Source organism: Hippocampus bargibanti, linkage group LG22 (assembly GCF_051943395.1).
Source record: "Hippocampus bargibanti isolate YZ-2025 linkage group LG22, ASM5194339v1, whole genome shotgun sequence".
NCBI classification, from domain to species: Eukaryota; Metazoa; Chordata; class Actinopteri; order Syngnathiformes; family Syngnathidae; genus Hippocampus; species Hippocampus bargibanti.
The window spans coordinates 8,180,709-8,200,291 of NC_142755.1; the positions used below are offsets into that span (position 1 = coordinate 8,180,709).

General features: G+C 48.5%; 1 protein-coding gene across 1 annotated transcript; it reads left to right on the forward strand.

Annotated features, from left to right (window-relative positions):
* The first annotated feature begins 73 nt into the window (after nt 1–73).
* Nucleotides 74–19,209, forward strand: cand1 (cullin associated and neddylation dissociated 1). The gene is made up of 26 exons (XM_088988809.1): nt 74–398; nt 1,812–1,887; nt 1,975–2,042; nt 3,677–3,831; nt 3,919–4,042; nt 5,806–5,893; nt 5,957–6,125; nt 6,199–6,304; nt 7,464–7,609; nt 7,681–7,832; nt 8,047–8,187; nt 9,156–9,297; nt 9,379–9,587; nt 9,662–9,830; nt 9,904–9,993; nt 10,240–10,393; nt 10,480–10,720; nt 11,842–12,030; nt 12,090–12,233; nt 12,305–12,440; nt 13,531–13,707; nt 13,784–13,879; nt 13,941–14,110; nt 15,047–15,211; nt 15,294–15,401; nt 17,936–19,209. The coding sequence occupies exons 1-26, from the start codon at nt 331–333 to the stop codon at nt 18,158–18,160; spliced, it is 3,708 nt and encodes a 1,235-aa protein (XP_088844935.1). The 5' UTR covers nt 74–330; the 3' UTR covers nt 18,161–19,209.
* Nucleotides 19,210–19,583: the final 374 nt, after the last annotated feature.

Here is a 19,583-nt window from a genome sequence, read left to right on the forward strand (position 1 = left end):
AACAAGGGGGTCTGCTTGCACGTGCGTCGGAACCCCAACCGCATCCAGTGCCGCAAACCCCGCCCCTCGCCGGCGGAAAACGGGCGCTCTATTGACGCATTCAAAACGCACCCATGCCCAGTCGTCCGCCGCCGCTGTAGCGCAAACAAGAAAAAAAGAAAGGACGACGAGAGGGAAAATACCCGAGCTGCGGGAGCAGGAGCGACCTGAATCAGAATCGGAGTTGGCCAATAAAACAGAAACGAAGGCAGAGAGTTCGGAAGTGGAACAGACGAACAGCCCCACTGTAGAGCGAGCACTGCGCTAGCAGCCAGGCTAACGGCTAACGACATGGCGAGCGCCTCGTATCACATCTCCAACCTCCTGGAGAAAATGACCTCCAGCGACAAAGATTTCAGGTAAAACGGCCGTGCATTCGATCTACTTTTCTGCATTAATTCGGACGCGCGTTTTGCGAATCAAATGGAGAGAGTAGCGACCCCCGTGTAGCGGGCCTTTGAGCATTATAGCGCATACATAGCATGCCACCTGTCTGGTCGCTCGCAAAGATCTTGCCTTTGAAAAAAAATGTCATTTGAAAAGGCCACTGTCTCATTGCGGGTTGTTTGGCGCGTGGAATAACCCCGCGGTGTCGTGACAACGTAACACTGACGCCAACGGCTCCGCACGCACTCGCCACCGGGGCTAGTTAGCCGTTTTAGCTGCGGTACCCCCCACAAAATACAACTTGTGTCATGCTAGCATGCTAACGCAGCATCGGCTGCGACCGGCCGCGCGATGGCGTCACATAGGCAGCCTCAAAGCCGCAGAGACGCTGTCGTTGACGCCTGTCAATAATTCAGGACAAACGCGTGAGCAATATTATTTCTTGACCAATTAATAGCAAACTTGAACGTTGCGATGCTAACACCTGGCAAGAAATGCACAGTTAAACTATGTCTCGCGTTCTCCACCCTCAGGTGTATTTTGAAGATTGGGTTGGATTAGCCATTGAGTTTCAAAGTAAAGAAAGTTACGTTTTACAGCAGCAAAGTTGCGAAAGGAAGAGGAAAAGAAAGAAATAGACAAACAAAATACAGGAGCTACTGGAAAGGAGGCCACGCTCGCTGCAGCGTCTTGAAGTCAAAACAACAACAACAAAACGAAATAACAAATAATGTCACACAGCACAATACACAGTCATTCAATCATAAGCACTTTCTGCACCCTCTTTGGTGTATAAAGTAGTTCTAGATGAAAGAGGAGAGGATCAAAGCGTCCTTTTCACCAGTAGATTAAGGACGTCATGGTGGAATGTGCACGTCTGCTACAAGCTAAATGTTGAAAGCAAACACGAAGCTGTAGCATCCATTGATTGAAAAGAGATTGTCTCACCACATCTCCTGTCCCACGTAAATCCGCTTCAATTCCAAGCCGCGACAGTTCTACATATGATTTGGCGCTCTCCGCTGACGCTCCTCATTGCGGGCTCCTCGAGCAATGCATCCATCTAGCCGCATTGTCCATTTCTCTGAACAAAGCGGCCCTGTGAAAATGCTGCCCATTACAGGTGCAAAAAAAGCAAAATCGCCACAGCGATGACGGTCAAATGGCACCGACGTTCCTCCCGATCAAAAACAGTGCTGGCATCTTTAAGCTGTCGAAAAGGTGCAAACGCTCAGCACAGTCTCCTCCTTGATGAATGTCGTGGCCAAAAATGCCGAAAAATAATCCGTATCCGTTCTACACGACGCACAACAAGATGTCCCCCTTTCGCTGGTATTGCACCGCTAAAATGTTTTTTCAACGATGTGATTTGTCGCCATGTGCAGGTTCATGGCCACAAATGACCTGATGACCGAACTGCAGAAGGATTCCATCAAACTGGACGACGACAGCGAGAGGAAGGTGGGTTCACTTGAGCACCCTTTGACCCGGCCATCGTTTCCATCGTGTTGGGGAGAAGACTTGTTATGATGATGTTATTATTGACAGGTGGTGAGGATGATTCTGAAGCTGCTCGAGGACAAGAATGGAGAAGTTCAGAACTTGGCCGTCAAATGGTAACACTGGAAAGGCTTTGGGAATGTTGACTAACATGATTGTTTCTTTAATTCATCTGCACGCTCTTTTATACAGTGATCCCAACTTGATTGGTTCCCAGAAAGTGTGTGTATGGCGAAAAGTGTCTTCCAAACATTAATTTCCCATAGGAAACCATTAAAAATGAGAATAATCTGTTTCCAGGTCCCCATAAAACATCATTTTCTCCTAAATAAGCTTTAAAATTACACACAATAGACCTTATTTTATTAATAATAATTGTGCTATTGTATTGTAATTAAAGAAATAAACTGTTGTGTATAATAGTCATTTTATTTACCTTTGTGATGGTCGTTGATGTAGTTGCCTCTTGATGATATCCGAGTGAAGTTGCCGTGCTTTCTCGGCGATAATACCCTCACTCACACTGTCCCCTGCTAGCTGCTTTTCGTTAATCCAAAACCTAAGTTTTTCAACCTCTTCTAGACAACACAGAAACACACTTAGCCACACGTAGCAATGGTCAACTTAGCGTACTGGGACGCTGTCACGGTTTGCAAGGTGGTGATGGCAGTAGTGGATCCCAAAAAGCAGGCGGGAGGGAGCAGCAGGTTGTATTTGAGAAATTGTATTACTATAAAGTCAACAGGAACAAACTCTAAAACATCAAAGTCATTGAAACAGAAAAATACAAAGTATCAAATAAAGACCAAGAGTAAAAATCTGCCAAGATGAAACAAACACAATGCGTACAATTGCATACAATGAGCCGACAGCGAATGGTCGCGCCGGGAGTCCTTTTGACTGCCACTGATTGGAACCGCCAGCACCCGCGAGGCTGCAGTCGGGGCTGACAGCGCTACCCGTCGGTCGCCAATCCGACCGTGGCACTCTGCCACTGATCGGGACGACCGGCACCTGTGCAGGTGCAGGCGGGGCCGACGGCGCCACCCGTTGGTCGCCAACCAGATCATGACAGACCCTAAGTCACACAAACTTACACCTCGCTCGCGATTTTCAATGATTTTCTGCTCGACGGTAATTTTCTTTCGTGTCCTCTTCGGCTTAACACTAGCCTGTGGCGGGTTCTTTTCGGTCTCAAAAAAGCAAAAGCATTCGATAACAAACTATGTCTGCACTGAGTCTACGCAAAGAAAGCGGGTGTGCAAAACTAGTCCACCATCCACCGTGACGCCGTTGGACCGTGTGGTTTGGTGTTCTTCCGCCGAAAACTTGTCCTCCAGCCATTGTGGCGTTTCCCGAAAACTAGTTCATATGCCAAGGTTATATTCTCGCGGATTTAATGTTCGTAAAGCAAAACGTTTGTAAACTGACTTTTTTATCACTGTACTTTGACACGTCTCAACGGATTGGATTGGATTGGATTTGCCTTTATTAGTCTCACAGTGGAGAAATTGACATTTCACAGCAGCAAAGTGATGAAACCCATGTCAACCCATCTTAACTTTCAACTCGAAAAATTCCAACTTGTGCCAAACGTTGGCAAGACGGACGGGCTTTGATTCCCCGAGTCTCACAGTAGACATTTTCAAACAAGCCAAAACTCTTCAAGTCATTTGGTGTTGAACGGATTGCACAAGATTCCGGTTCGGGTTGAGCTCTTTTTCAGCGTTCACGTGGATTTTCTCCCCAGCTTGGGCCCGCTGGTGAGCAAGGTGAAGGAGTACCAGGTGGAGACCATCGTGGACACGCTGTGCACTAACATGCTGTCCGACAAAGAGCAACTGCGAGACATCTCCTCCATCGGCCTCAAGACCGTCATCGGCGAGCTGCCGCCTGCGTCCAGCGGTGACACTGCCGTTGTCGTCATGGGCGTCGGCAACGTCAATCGTCGTCATCGTGACATAACGTGCGGCGCCCGTCTCCCCCTCGCAGGCTCGGCCTTGGCCGCCGGCGTGTGCAAGAAGATCACGGGTCGACTGACCAGTGCCATCGCCAAGCAGGAGGATGTGTCGGTGCAGCTCGAGGCGCTCGACATCATGGCCGACATGCTGTGCAGGTATGATTGGTGGCCTTAGATTAGGTGCCGATAGAGGAAAAGCAGACTTTTTTTGGTCCTCCGCCGCCTTTCAGAGCTTTGCTTACGGAAGAGCATTAGGGCCACGTTGAAATATATCTCGCTTTTAGAGACGGGGTGTTATTCTGAGAAAAAAAGTCGCACATTTCTGCGTTTCAAACTCGCACATTTGCCTTAAAATTACACAAAATATACCTTATTTTATTTATAATAAATGTGCTATTGTATTGTCATTAGACATAAACTACTGTATAATAATGTCGTTTTATTTACTTTTGTGATTGTCGTTGCCTCTTGATGATAGCCAAGTGAAGCTTTCTCAGCGATAATACCCTCATTCGCACGGTCCCCTGCTAGCTGCTTTTCATTCATCCAAATCAACAGGGGTTTTTCAACCTCTTCTATTGCCTGAGACCGTTGCTTAGACAACACGGAAACACCCTTCGCCACACGTAGCAATGGTAGTGGGACGCTAAGTCACACAAACGCACACCTTGTTTGTGTTTTTCGACGATCTTCTTCTGCTCATCCGTAATTATCTTTTGTGTCCTCTTCGGCTTAACACTAGCCTGCGGTGAGGTCTTTTTTAGTCCTATAATAGCAAACGTACTCCACTCGATAACAAACCACGTCTGCACTGAGTGCCCTCAGAGAAAGTGGGTGTGGAAAGCTAGACCGCCAGCCACCGTTTCAAACTCGCAAATTTTCACGAATGTGCTAGATTTAAACGTTTCAAAAAGTTTGAGATACACCATTCGGTCGTGCGGTGGGTTAGCAGCCTGATGCTCTTCCGTAGCTGACGGATACGGTCTTGCTGAAGGCGCTGAGAAATTAAATGTATTATACTGATGAAGGGAAAAGAAGAAGAAGAAGTGGATGAGTTAATCAGTTGTTACTTTGAGTTGGGGTTTAGTAACAAAGAGATCCTTCCAGTCTTCCTTCAAGCGCCGAATCACAATACTGGGATTTCTATCCGGAGTTTGAAGAGACAGTGTCGTGAACACTGTCGCGGCCAAAAGTATTGACATTTTGTACATAGCGAGGCCATGAAAACCTTATAAAATAAATGAATTATGCCATAACTGCAACTCCACAGGTACCCACTTGTGTTCTGCAAATGACCTCGTCTCACAAGGATGCTAACGCTAACCCACCGCACGACCGAATGATGTATCTCAAACTCTGCAAGTTTTTTTAAATGTTTAAATCTAGCAAATTTGTGACTCTAAATGTAGCAAATTTGCGAGTTTGAAACTCGCAAATTCGCAACTTTTTTTCTCAGAATAATCCCCCATCTCTAAAAATATATATACAGTAAAGTCTCGTTATATCGATATCCAAGGGAGCCCGAAAAAATATCGATATAACCGGGACTACCGATATATCCGATATCGATATAACCAGACTTTACTGTATTTATTTATAAATATATATACAGTAAAGTCTGGTTATATCGATATCGGATATATGGATAGTCCCTGTTGTATCGATACTATTTCTATGCACGCACGGAGAAAATTACATGCAAACAGGTTCGGATATATCGATAGTCCCGGTTATATGGATCTTTTTTCGGGCTCCCTTGGATATCGATATAACGAGACTTTACTGTATATATTCAACCTGGCCCTAATGCTCTTCCGTATTTGCTGGATTTCTCCCCGTATGATAGAAAAACAAAACAATTCAAGTGGTATTTGTGGATGCACACTAATGAACGGCTCTGCCTTGTTTGTGCGTTGCAGGCAGGGGGGGCTGCTGGTCAACTTCCATCCCTCCATCCTCAGCTGCCTTCTGCCTCAACTCACCTCGCCCAGGCTGGCCGTCAGGAAGGTAAGGGAGCGTCTTGCCTTGCCGCGCCTATCGCCGCGGTAACCTGGCTGCCCCCCGCCGCAGCGGACAATCATGGCGCTGGGACACCTAGTTATGTCCTGCGGCAACCTGGTCTTCATCGACCTCATCGAGCACTTGCTGAGCGAGCTGGGGCGCAACGACAACATGTCCACCACTAGGACGTACATCCAGTGCACCGCCGCCATCAGCAGGCAGGCCGGACATCGCATCGGTCAGCACGCGCGGCGCTCGCGTTACCTCCGCGTAACCCGGCGCTAACTTGAGCCTTTTGTGCCTCCGCACAGGAGAGTACCTGGAGAAGATCATCCCGCTGGTGGTCAAGTTCTGCAACGTGGATGACGACGAGCTGAGAGAATACTGCATCCAGGCCTTTGAGTCCTTCGTCAGGAGGTCAGACGCGCACAAACGCACGCACGCACGTACAGTGAGACCTCGGCTCGGCTAACGAACCTTTCGGCATACGAGCATTAAAATATTCCATCGACCAGGCTCCACAAATAACCCGCACAAGCCATCTGTCCATGTTGGGTTAAATGTTGTTCTTCCTGGTTCAGCTCCATTTGTATAGTCTAAATATTACATCAGCAGAAAACAAGGTGATGTACAAAAAAAGGAATATTTATCATCAGGCAGCGAGAGGATGTTCTCCAGGGGAGAAGCTAGGCCAAGGGACAGCGAGGCAAGAGCGAGAGAGAGAGAGAGAGCGCGCAAGAGCTCATCTCAGACATTTATTTATCAACAACAGGAGTGATGTCACTTTGGAAAGGACCTATCATCTGCTAGATACAATCATGAATATTTATTATTAGACTGAAACGGGATAGCTAGATTTGTATCCTAACTAAGTACAAGCTGAGTACATGTATACTAATTAACATATACAAATAACTAAACTACATACATATATGGACTTACTAATTGATAAGAATAAGTAGAAATGAAATAACATAGGATGTTTTTAGCATGTGTATCAACTAGTTCTAACAGTCCACTTGATGCAAAAAGCTAGCAACCGGGCTAAACCGAACATAATTGATGAAGAACGAGGTAAAATTATCGCGGAGAAAGCACGGCAACTTCACTCGGATATCGTCAAGAGGCAACCTGGAAGTTTGTCATCCATTGATGATTTCAAGGCTAGCCACGGCGTCGTACAGGGATTCATAGTGTCATTCGGTTCTGACGATGAAGCTGCCAAAGCTTACAAGGAATCATTCCTCAAGATAGCCACTCCATTCCATCAACGACCATCACAAAGGTAAATAAAACCACTTTATTATATAGTACAGTTTATTTCTTTAAATTCAATACCATAGCATTATTACACATAAAATAAGGTATATTATGTGTAGTTGTAAGGCTTATTTAGTCAAAAACTTTTATGGGGACCTGGAAACGGATTATGTGACGAACCCGAGCTGGGAACATTTTTTTGTGGGGCATCTCAAAGTCAGCTTTATTGTCAAATATGCACGACATACAGCACATCTCCCCTCTCTGAAGCCGTTCTAACGGTGTTCTTCTGAATATGGACGTGCGACTACCTCAGGTGTCCTAAAGAGGTCTACTCCCACGTTCCCACCGTCATCTCCATCTGCCTGCGCTACCTGACCTACGACCCCAACTACAACTTTGACGACGAAGACGAGGATGACAACGCCATGGACGCCGAGCAGAATGACGAAGACTACCAAGGTCCGACCGCTTGAAAGCATTGGAAATGCAACGCACGTAAAACTTTGCAACTTTGGGTCGCGGCGGCGCAGGCAGCGACGACGAGTACAGCGACGACGACGACATGAGCTGGAAGGTTCGGCGGGCGGCGGCCAAGTGCCTGGACGCTGTGGTGTCCACGCGACACGAGATGCTTCCCGAGTTCTATCGCTCCGTGTCGCCCGCGCTGGTCTGCCGATTCAAGGTGAGTTCCTCCCACCGCCTGTTTACCTTCCGCGCGCGCCCCTTGCTATCGGGTTAGCTAATGGAATATCTTGGGCAAATGCAACCATGCTGGCGAATCAGATATCTTGAGCGAATCCTATCATGCTCGCCAATTGGATATCTCTAGCCAATCGGATACCTTGAGCGAATGCTGTCATGCCAGCTAATCAATATCGATGCGCCCTCGGCTCCAGGAGAGAGAGGAGAACGTGAAGGCGGACGTGTTTCACGCTTACCTGTCGCTGCTCAAGCAAACACGGCCCGCTCAGAGCTGGCTGGCCGACCCGGACGCCATGGAGCAGGGGGACACGCCGCTCACCATGCTGCAGAGTCAGGTGACCTCGTTCGTCTTTGTCACATCTGAAAACGGCAACGGTTGATGATAACGTTCAAACTCATTTTGAAATTAGCAAGTGATCAGATATCTCGAGCGAATTCCATCATGCTAACGTATTAAATATCTTGAGCGAATGCAATGATGCCAATGAATCAGATATCTTGAGTGAATGCTATCATGCTAGCGAACTCGAGCGAATGCTGTCATGCTAACTAATCAAATATTTTGAGCGAATGTTATCCTGCTAGCGAATCATATATCGAGCGATTGCTGTAATGCTAGCTGATCAAATATCTTGGTAGCTATCATGGTAGCTCCTATCATGGTAGCTAATCAGATATCTCGAGCGAATGCGGTCATGCTTGCGAATCATATCCCGAGCGAATGAATCGTGCTCGCGAATTAGCTATCTGGAGCGAATGCTATGATGCTAATGAATCTTTATTGCCAAGTATGTAGAACACACAAGGAATTTGTTTCCGGTCGAACACGCTGCACTAGTATTAATAAGTAGTAATGAATAAGATATCTCGAGCGAATGCGGTCATGCTAGCGAATCAAATATCTTGAGCGAATGCTATCAGGTTAGCGAATCAGATATCTCGAGCGAATGCGGTCATGCTAGCGAATCAAATATCTTGAGCGAATGCTATCAGGTTAGCGAATCAGATATCTCGAGCGAATGCGGTCATGCTAGCGAATCAAATATCTTGAGCGAATGCTATCAGGTTAGCGAATCAGCAGATATATTGAGCAAATGCGATCATGGAATGCTATATGCCGTAAGCAGATCTGGAGCGGCACGGGACAAAATTGGGGCCGTTGTGGAAGACCCATGTCCCAATGTGCTGCCAGTAGGAAAACTACTTTGGGCTATCATTTGAAGGGGTTGTGTAGGCAAATTGCTCAGGTGTCATTTGCACGCGTGCGCCCGCCGCATATGAATACCCGCGCTGGGCCCCTCAGGTGGCTATGATTGTGAAGGCTCTGCACAAGCAGCTGAAGGAGAAGAGCGTGAAGACGCGCCAGTGTTGCTTCAACATGCTGACGGAGCTGGTCAACGTGCTGCCGGGAGCGTTGACGCAGCACATTCCCGTGCTCATCCCCGGTAGCGCCGCCCGCCGCCGCCGACGCACTCGTGATCGTCGCAGTCACGCGGCCTGACGCTCCATCATCGCTGGCTTTTCAGGCATCATCTTCTCCCTCAACGACAAGTCGAGCAGCTCCAACTTGAAGATCGACGCGCTGGCGTGCCTCCACGTGGTCATGGTGACACATCCCGCCCAGGCGTTCCACACCCACGTCCCCGCCCTGGTCCCCCCCGTGGTGGCGTGCGTGGGCGACCCCTTCTACAAGATCACCTCGGAGGCTCTCCTGGTCACGCAGCAGCTCGTCAAGGTGAACGGTCGCGCCCGCATTTCGCCGGCCTCACCCTCGCTTCCGGCGGGCGGCTCACCCGCTCCGACCCGCAGGTCATCAGACCGCTTGGCGGCCAATCGGAAGCCTCGGAAAGCTTTGACCCCAGCCCTTACGTCGCCGACCTGTTCGGCTGCACAATCAGACGCCTGAAAGCCGCCGACATCGACCAGGAAGTGAAAGAGCGCGCCATTTCCTGCATGGGACAGATCATCTGTAACCTAGGTAACCAAGGGCCGTCGTTTGCGCTACGGCTTCCCGTCGGCTTTTCTTAGCCCCCTCCTGCCCTCCTCTGCAGGCGACCGCCTCCCCGCCGAACTGCACGGAACGCTCCTCATCTTTTTGGAGCGTCTGAAGAACGAGATCACGCGCCTCACCACGGTCAAAGGTCAACACCCTCACGCGCGTGGGCTGATTCAAATATGGGGCGGGGGGTTGGATTTTCGGGTTGGCGCTTTTGGATTGGATTGGATTTGCCCTTCTTGGTCTCGCAGCGGATGCATTTTCATTTCACAGCAGCAAAGCTACGAAAGGAATGAAAGTGGGAAAAACAAAATGCAGGAGCTGCTGTAAAGGCGGCCACTCTGGCAAAAACTGAAGAACCCGTTCTTGTGTTTGTTTTTCGGAAGCGTAGCTTTGACACTTATTGCCGGCTCCCCGCTGAAAATCGACTTGCGGCCCGTCCTACCGGACGCCATTCCCATCCTGGCCTCCTTCCTGCGGAAGAACCAACGCGCACTCAAGCTCTGCACGCTGGCCGCGCTCGACATCCTGCTCAGGAACTACAGGTGCCGTACGGAGGCCGCTTTTTAGAGCGGGCCGCCGACTGGTTATTTGTTGATTTCCCCGTTGGTTTGCTTTGCGACACTCTCAGCTCAGCGGTAACGCCGGTGATGGTGGACGCCGTGCTGGCCGAGCTGCCGCCGCTGATCTCGGAGAGCGACATGCACGTGTCGCAGATGGCGCTGAGCTTCTTGTCTACGCTGGCCGTCACGCACCCGTCGCTGCTGGGCCAGCTGAGCGGCGGCGGCGGCATCCTCGCGCAGCTCATTGCCCTGGTCAGGTCGCCGTTGCTGCAGGGAGGCGCCCTCGCCGCCATGTTGGACTTCTACCGGGTGCGTGAAGCGAGCTGGGTTTTGAGGGTTTCAACCAGTGACGTGCGGTGAGGTTCATGGCTGGTGAGGCACCGACGTCATCAATGACGTCACCGCTCGTCTCTACTTAAATTCAGCGATTTTGAACAAAATCCTAAAACGGTGAAGTTAAATGGACAAGAACTTTAAAGTACAAATCACTAAATACATCTAACTGTTGAATTTATTTTTTCATTTGATATTTCCATGATGGCAGGTGAGGCACTGCCTCACCTGCCTCCACTGACCGCACGTCACTGGTTTGAACGGCACTCCGTGGCTTATTCCAGCGTCTGCAACTTTTACATTTACATCAAATGTTTGCTTTATTCAATAAAGCAAACGTTCTGCTTCCAGACTTTCCCGAGCGTTATCGGAGATGCCGGCGTGACGTCGTTTGTTATGATCATGATAACTTCCGGGAGTCCGATAGCCGAGTAAACACAACAGTCGTCAGCGAGTGCGATCGTTGTTTTGTAAGCTTGTGCCTTTCATTTTGGGTTTGGATGAATGAAAGTCTTCGCGTTTTAGTACGGTGATGGTGATATCGTGGCTGTACGAACCGTTTTGCGCAAGGAAGAAAACTCACCGGTTCGTTTGTCAATTTGCATGCTCGGCACCGTAGCCAATCAGAAGCCAGAACAGAACCTCAGCCCCAGGAGAAAGATTCAAAAGAAGCTAACAAAATTCATGACGCCACAAGAGGTAAACGTACATTAAAAGCGTCGTGGAAAGAAGAGTTGACGTGGCTTGTAGCAGACGACGCAACGCAAACATTGCAACTTGACGAACAGTGTATGGACAAACGACACCTGGAGCAAAATCATCAGCAAGGGATATTTTACAATAAATTAAGCAAGGGAGCATTTGTGGTAGGTACATCCTTAATAAATAAATTAAAAAAACCCTTAATACTTTGCAACAATGGGTTTGTTTGCGATTAGTCGTCTTAATGTGTTTCAAGATGTGAAAAATGGGGCGGGCGACTTTATGGCCGGGCAGGCAACTTTTCACAGTTGTCTGCCCTGGTGTCCGCTAACTTTTTCTCGTGAGTTTCAGACACTGCTTATTCCCGTCCGTTTTCCTTGCTTGCGTGCGTTCAGGCTCTGGTGTCCACGGACACGGCGGGGCTGGGCTACATGGACCTGCTGCGGATGTTGACGGGCCCGGTGTACTCGCAGAGCGCGGCGCTGCCCCACAAGCAAGCCTACTGCTCCATCGCCAAATGCGTGGCCGCGCTGACCAGGGCGCGTCCGGCCGAGGGGCCCGCCGTGGTGGGCCAGTTCATACAGGTGGGTGACGGCGCCCGCGCGGCGGCGCCTCGGTTCACCACTTTGTTGGTGGCCGCCAGGATGTGAAAAACAGCCGCTCCACCGACTCCATTCGGCTGCTGGCGCTGCTCTCCTTGGGCGAGGTCGGCCATCACGTGGACTTGAGCGGCCAACCGGAACTCAAGACGGTCATCCTGGACGCCTTCTCGTCATCCAGCGAGGAGGTGAGACCCCTCCCCTCTGCCGCGTCGCAGACCACGTGGCCCGCAACTGACTTTTTGCCGCGTCGTCCCAGGTCAAGTCGGCGGCCTCGTATGCGCTGGGCAGCATCGCGGTGGGGAACCTTCCGGAATATCTGCCCTTCGTCCTGCAGGAGATCTCCTCGTCCAAGCGGCAGTACTTGCTGCTGCACTCGCTCAAGGAGATAATCGGTGAGTGCGCGGGTATATATACACACACACACACACACACACACACACAATGCATTTTGGGTACTTTTTTTCGTCTGAAAACACCCAAATTAGAAGGAAAACGACATAAATAACGCGATGGTAAATCATAACACGCATCAAGAAGGTGTACGTTTACACAAATTCCCGGCGGAAAAACAGCCATTTCCAATAGAGCTTGTGCGCCATCTTGTGCACTTTCTGGGCGCTACATCGGAGTCCAGATCTTCACCGGTTTCAGCGCTTGCAGACGGCTCCAACTGATACGGAAGGAAGGACTTCTTGACTTCTTGAATGGATTGCAAACATGTATGCTTTCCTCTTCAGAACTATTTGAATCATATTCATAACTGGATGAGTAACAAGAAAGCATCTTCTCCCAATCTCAACTCTGAAGCCATTGTTTTGATTCTGGAGCAAGGCAGTTTGTGGGTGGGCCAATCCTAACGTGACGTCACGAACAAGGGGGCGGGACTTTCTGAATCTCCCCAGTTTCGAGCTTATTTGTGGCAGTTTTGGGACACTTGAACTCATTTTTCTTGGTGTTTTGCATTTTTACTCAAAATATCAGCCTGCGTGTTTGGGGCATTTTAGATGCTATAAAGCGTTTTTCTGGTGTCAGTTAGGAAACAAAAAAATGGTGTCGCTTGTCTTTAAGCAGTGGAAGAATTAGTGAATTTGAAAACAAAACTGGTTGTACTTTGTGTTTTCAAACTGTTTATTCTTGCTTGAATACAAATGTGCTGATAGTGATACACAATACAAATAAATGCTCTTTGTAAATGTAAGTTGAAAATAAACTTTCACTTGTCAATTTTAACAAATTACATGCGATAATAATCCATTTCATTTCTAAGCGCCTTTCAAAACCCTGAAGGTCACTTTACAGTCACAGGATAAGTTTTTTTCTGTGGGTGAGCAGAGGCGGCAACATTAATGCGCCTTATTGAGTTTTGAAAAATTCTATGTTTAGATTTGCAAAACAAAAGTGGGGCGGGTAACTTTGTGGCAGGACGGAAAGCTTTCCAGGTGTCTGGCAACTTTTTGCTGCCTAATGGCGTCTCACGTTCAGGTTCCGCATCGGTGTCTGGGCTGAAGCCGTACGTGGAGTCGGTGTGGACGCTGCTGCTCAAACACTGCGAGTGTCAGGAGGAAGGAACCCGCAACGTGGTGGCTGAGTGCTTGGGGAAACTCACCCTCATCAACCCCGAGACGCTGCTCCCGCGTCTCAAAGGGTACCTGCTCTCAGGTAAGTGAGCCAGCCAGCCAGCCAGCGCACCTCTCGCCCCGCCGTGCGTGTTTAAATACCGCCCGGGCGCCCTCAGGCTCATCGTACGCCCGAAGCTCGGTGGTTACGGCTGTCAAGTTCACCATCTCGGACCAGCCGCAGCCCATCGACCCTCTGCTGAAGAACTGCATCGGTACGTTGAGGCCCCCCCAAAGTCCCCCGCCGGCCGGAGGTGACGTCTTTGCGCACGGCAGGTGACTTCCTGAAGACGCTGGAGGACCCCGACCTGAACGTGCGGCGCGTGGCCTTGGTGACCTTCAACTCGGCGGCGCATAACAAGCCCAGCCTCATCCGTGAGCTGCTGGACTCGGTCCTGCCGCAGCTTTACAATGAGACCAAAGTGCGCAAGGAGCTCATTCGGGAGGTAAACCACACGCTGTCCTCATTTTTCGGGCCACTTTTCGCCTCTCGCCCTTGAAATCGTGTACAGTGATAGATACCTCGCTTTACCAACCCCTTGGCTTACCAACTTTTTGGTTTACGAACGTTACATTTATGAAAATTTTACCTTGGCATACAAACTTTTTTTCGTATATGGAGCTGCCTCAATGAGTGATGTGTCGTTCGCGGACGAGCCTGTTCTTCTAACAACAAAATGGCAGCCGACTTTTTTTGGTCCTCTATTCCCCGCCCCCAGTCTTCGGTTAAAGCGACACGATTGGTCAAGAACGCAGCAGGGGGGTTAAACATTAAAGAGACAGGCAGACAACAGTGAGAGAGTTTCAACTTTGATAGTTCAACGGCAGAGCGTCGACCACAAGGTTAAAATATCCCATCAATCAGGCTCCACAAACAACCCGCACAAGCCATCTGTACACTTAGTGCAAAAAGCTATCAACCCAGCTAAACAGAACACAATTGATGAGGAACTAGATAAAATTATGGCAGAGAAAGCACCTACAAGGGGTCATTCCTCAAGATGGTGAAAGAAGAAGGTTACGTTCCGCATCAAGTGTTTAAAGCTGATGAAACCGGCCACTCCATTCCATCAAGCCATCAACGGCCATCACAAAGGTAAATAAAATGACTTTATTATACAGTACAGCTTTAATTATAATACCATAGCACATTTATTATACATTAAATAAGGTATATTTTGTGTAGTTTTGAGTCTTAGGAAAGTAGAAAATTATGTTTTATGGGGAACTGGGAACGGATTATTCTCATTTTAATGGTTTCCAATGGGAAATTAATTTTTGGGATACACACTTTTCACCTTACACACTCTGTCTGGGAACCAATTAAGTTCGTAAGGCAAGGTATCACTGTAGTTTACCTGTTTGTCCAAAATGGCGCGCAGGTGGAGATGGGCCCGTTCAAGCACACGGTGGACGACGGGCTGGACCTACGCAAGGCGGCCTTCGAGTGCATGTACACGCTGCTGGACAGCTGCCTGGACCGCATTGACATCTTCACCTTCCTCAACCACGTGGAGGATGGCCTCAAGGACCACTACGACATCAAGGTGGCGAGCCCCCCCCGGTCATCTTCGCCCTTCGTACTTTGTCTTTTTGCCTGACGCGCTCTCCCGTCTGTCGCCCTCGCAGATGCTGACCTTCCTCATGCTGGCCCGCCTCTCCTCGCTCTGTCCCAGCGCCGTCCTGCAGAGGTTGGACCGACTGGTGGAGCCTCTCAGGGCCACCTGCACCACCAAGGTGCCACTCCACACACTCAGATACAGTGAATCAGTATCATCTTTATTGACCAAGTATGGAGAAGACACAAGCAATTTGTCTCCGGTAGAACATGCTGCACTACTTCTTCTTCTTCTTCTTCTTTTCGTCCTTTCGGTTTTCCCCTTCAGGGGTCACCACAGCGAATCAATGTCCTCCATCTCACCCGGTTTTGTGCATCCTCTTCTCTCACACCAGCTACCTTCATGTCCTCTCTGACCACATCCATAAACCTCCTCTTGGGTCTTCCTCTCGGTCTCCTGCCTGGAAGTTCAAGGCTCAGCATCCTTCTCCCGATATAGTCACTCTCTCTCCTCTGGACACGTCCAAACCATCTCAGTCTGACTTTCTCTCCCAAAGCCTCTAATATGAGTTGTCCCTCGAATGTACTCCTTCCTGATCCTTTCCAATCTGGTCACTCCCAAGGAAAACCTCAACATCTTGAGCTCTGCTTCCTGTCTTTTCTTCAGTGGCACTGTCTCCAGTCCAAACGTCATGGCTGGTCTCACTACCGTTTTATACACTTTTCCTTTCATCCTAGCTGAAAGCCTTCTATCACACCTGACATTTTTCTCCAGCCGCTCCAGCCTGCCTGGACACGCTTCTTCACCTCTTTTCCACACTCTCCATTGCTCTGGACAATTGAGCCCAAGTACTTAAAATCCTCCATCTTCTTTATCTCTTCTCCCTGTAGCATCACTCTTGCACTTGGATCCCTCTCATTCACACACATATTCTGTCTTGCTGCGACGGATCTTCATTCCTCTCTTTTCCAGGGCATACCTCCACCTCTCTAGTCCCCCCCCCCCCCCCCCCACCTCTTCCCTGCTTTCGCTACAGATCACAATGTCATCTGCAAACATAATGGCCCAAGGAGATTCTTGTCTAACATCGTCTGTCAGCCTGTCCATCACCATAGCAAACAAGAAGGGGCTCAGAGCTGACCCCTGGTGGAGTCCCACCTCCACCTTGAATTCCTCAGTCATACCGACAGCACACCTCACAACTGTCATGATACATATCTTGTATCCTCGTAAAGAAGACATGACAAATAAGTATGGAGAACACTCAGCTAATCTAATGGAATTCCTTAATGTAAGTGGTACCTCTCAGGAACAACTGTGAGACAATGTGCAAAGTATCAAGCAGACCGTTGTTCAAGTGAGTACAGAGCTGGAGCTACCGTGACTCTTACGGGATGTTGTTCAACAGGGTTGAGCAAAATTGCAAAATGTGGGTAACTGTTGAGAGCTGGGGTCAAACTCATTTCACATGCTGGGCCACATATGGCCTCGGTAGATGTCAAGCGGGCCGGACCATTAAAATTATACCATACACATGCTATAAATAACCAAAATATCATTCGTTTTGGTGTAAAGGAGCACAAGAATCTTCAGGAACAAATGTGCAATTTACTTTTATCATTCACACATATGCATTGCAACTGATCCCAATGATTCTATAACGCCACATAACAATAAATTGCTATCGAAAAATATAGTCATGCACTTTAAGATGAAATGAGATTTATGAAGAAAGGAATTTTGAAACCATTGTTTCTGTTCCTGATATTTGGCATCTTTTGGCCCGTCCAAGCGCATCAATACCAGGTGTCATGTCCTGACTATCTGACACTTTGAGAATGTCAAGTGCTTGTTCGTGAGCTTTGAATGCGTTTTTGTTTTATTGATATTCATTACTGAGAAAATGTGTTCACAAAGGTAGGTTGTTCCAAACATGCACAAAACTTGAGCAGCCGGGGCTGCTAATTTGGGGTACTTTGGTAGTAGATACTGCTCAAATTGGTCTAGCAACCACTCATTTGACGACAATGAGGTTGAAATCTTAGCGAAAGAACATAGATGGTTTGAAAGGGGAGTAAAAGAAGCGATTTTCATAAAACAACTAAATCCTTCATTAAACCGGTTTGGTGGGGCGAGGTCAATTTGGATCGTTCATACAATAGCCTGCTTAGGCAACATAGGATTAGTAATACCGATGAGGTGATACCGGTCGAAGTGGGGCAGTCAGGCCAGTCGTTAGTCAGAACTATCAGTGGAGCAGCTGCAGGGAGTAGTCCTCTGCTCCCCCCAACCTGAGAGCAAAGACCTATCATAGCAGAGTCCGGCACCGCCATGTCTGGACAGTAGGGATATCTATATAAACACTGCTGTTTTCTTCTACGTTGCTCGAAATGGCACCACTCTGCCCCATAGCGGATAAACCTCGAACTGCACCTCATTGAAAATATGAATTCCATGTCGTTTGCGCATTGTTTCCACTTTTAAAATCCCGCTCAGGGGGCCGGTTCTGGCCCGCGGGCCGTGTGTTTCGAGGGAGGGTTAATGGCGACGGGGAGAGAAAGTGTTTGAATGTCTGCTGGATTTGGCGCGCGAGAGTGGCTGCCTTTCCAACAGCGCCTGTATTTAGTTTTTTCTTTCTTGCCTTTCATCAAGTTGCTGCTGTGAAATGTCTCTACTGCGAGACCAATCCAATGAATAGTTTGTGCTTTTCAGGTGAAGGCCAACTCGGTGAAGCAAGAGTTTGAGAAGCAGGACGAGCTGAAGCGTTCGGCAATGCGAGCGGTCGTGGCACTGCTGACCATCCCCGAAGCAGAGAAGTCACCGCTCATGTCCGAGTTCCAGTCGCAGATCTCGTCCAATCAGGAGTTGGCAGCCATCTTTGACTCCATCCAGCGGGATTCCGGCTCAGCCAACATGGAGTCCATGGACACCAGCTAGGCTAGCTTGCGCACGCACGCACGCACGGACAGACGGACGGACGCACGCAAGATGCGACATGGCACCCTGCTGCTGGAGCGACAACCCGCGACATGCACACGCACACACACACACACGCACGCACACACAGTGACACACCCTCCCAGCGATTGGTCCTTCTCATGATGCATTGCACTGAAAGGTTGTGCAAACGAACAGACAAAATGAAACACACCCATTGACAAGATTGGAAGCTCCTCTTGTTTTTTCCATTGTGCCCCCCCCCCCAACCGCCCTCTTCTTTTTTTACCAAGCGGAGATTGATCGATCGCTGTTGATTGATCACTGTTGCGTTCTAAACTGGGCAGGTGGCACTTCCCGCCTGAGGCCTACTGAGCTGTGGGACTTTGCTAGCTTTCGGGTTTTATTTTTGTTTGTTTGGTTTCACCTTGCGGCGTAAGCGGTGGCAGACGGTTGGTTGGGTGCCATTGAAGCGGTTTGTTCCAGTTTTGGACTGATCGACTTCCTCATTGCCTCCCGCTGAGACACTAACTTGCCCCAGATGCCACCTCTTGAGGAATGAAGAGGAGAGACCCGATGGGATGCTTGTGCGCACCACGATTATGCCAACTGCTGGGTCATCTGGTGAGAACTGGTCTGCTCTTGGTTTTCGCTCAAAAGTATGAAAAATATGATGGGAGGTTCATTTCTGCCTGCTTTCATACTAGCACGTCATCGTTTTACATGAATAATCAGCACGCTGAACTAATGTTCGGCGTGTCTTCCTCACAGCTGTGGGGATCTTGGTTTGAATCCCAGCATATTAGTGTGTGTGTGTGCGCGCGCGTGTATGTTTTTATTTGCTGGTTCCCATTCCCACGTTCTAAAAACATTCATGAGTGATGCGGCAGAAGAGAAAAAAAAACACAAGTGCCGGGATTCAAACTGTGAACCTCACCTCAATCACCATGCTGCCCATTTATGAAACATTTCAAAACTGAAGATATGTGGGAAGATAAAAGGTGACTTTTGGCACACAAGAAAATAAATAAAGCTTAAGTTACATGCTGTTTTGGTTCCACTTGTTGGTTTATCAGCAGTGATCCAAAAACAGGAAGTGTGCGTGTGCAAAGTTATTCTCTGTGATGCCTTCCTGTTTGGGTGTGGCTCTGCAACGTTGTGTCGTGGGAATATTTGGATGTACTGTACTCTTTTTCTCAAAAATTTAAAAAAGAAAAGAGAACATCAGCATTTTAGAATTGTTTCTTTAATTTTGAAAATTGCCATTTTAGAAGATTAAAAAAAAAGAAAATCACCATGTTTTCTCTCATTTTGAAAATCGCAATTTTAGGAAAATTTTACACAAGCCATCTGTACACTTGATGCAAAAAGCTATCAACCCAGCTAAACAGAACACACTTGATGAGGAACAAGGTAAAATGAT

Coding starts and splice junctions, on each gene's coding strand:
- cand1 (XM_088988809.1), top strand. CDS start 331: ATGGCGAGCGCCTCGTATCACATCTCCAACCTCCTGGAGAAAATGACC. Junction 7,833..8,046: donor CGCTGGTCTGCCGATTCAAG/GTGAGTTCCTCC, acceptor CCTCGGCTCCAG/GAGAGAGAGGAGAACGTGAA. Junction 9,831..9,903: donor ACAGATCATCTGTAACCTAG/GTAACCAAGGGC, acceptor CCTCCTCTGCAG/GCGACCGCCTCCCCGCCGAA.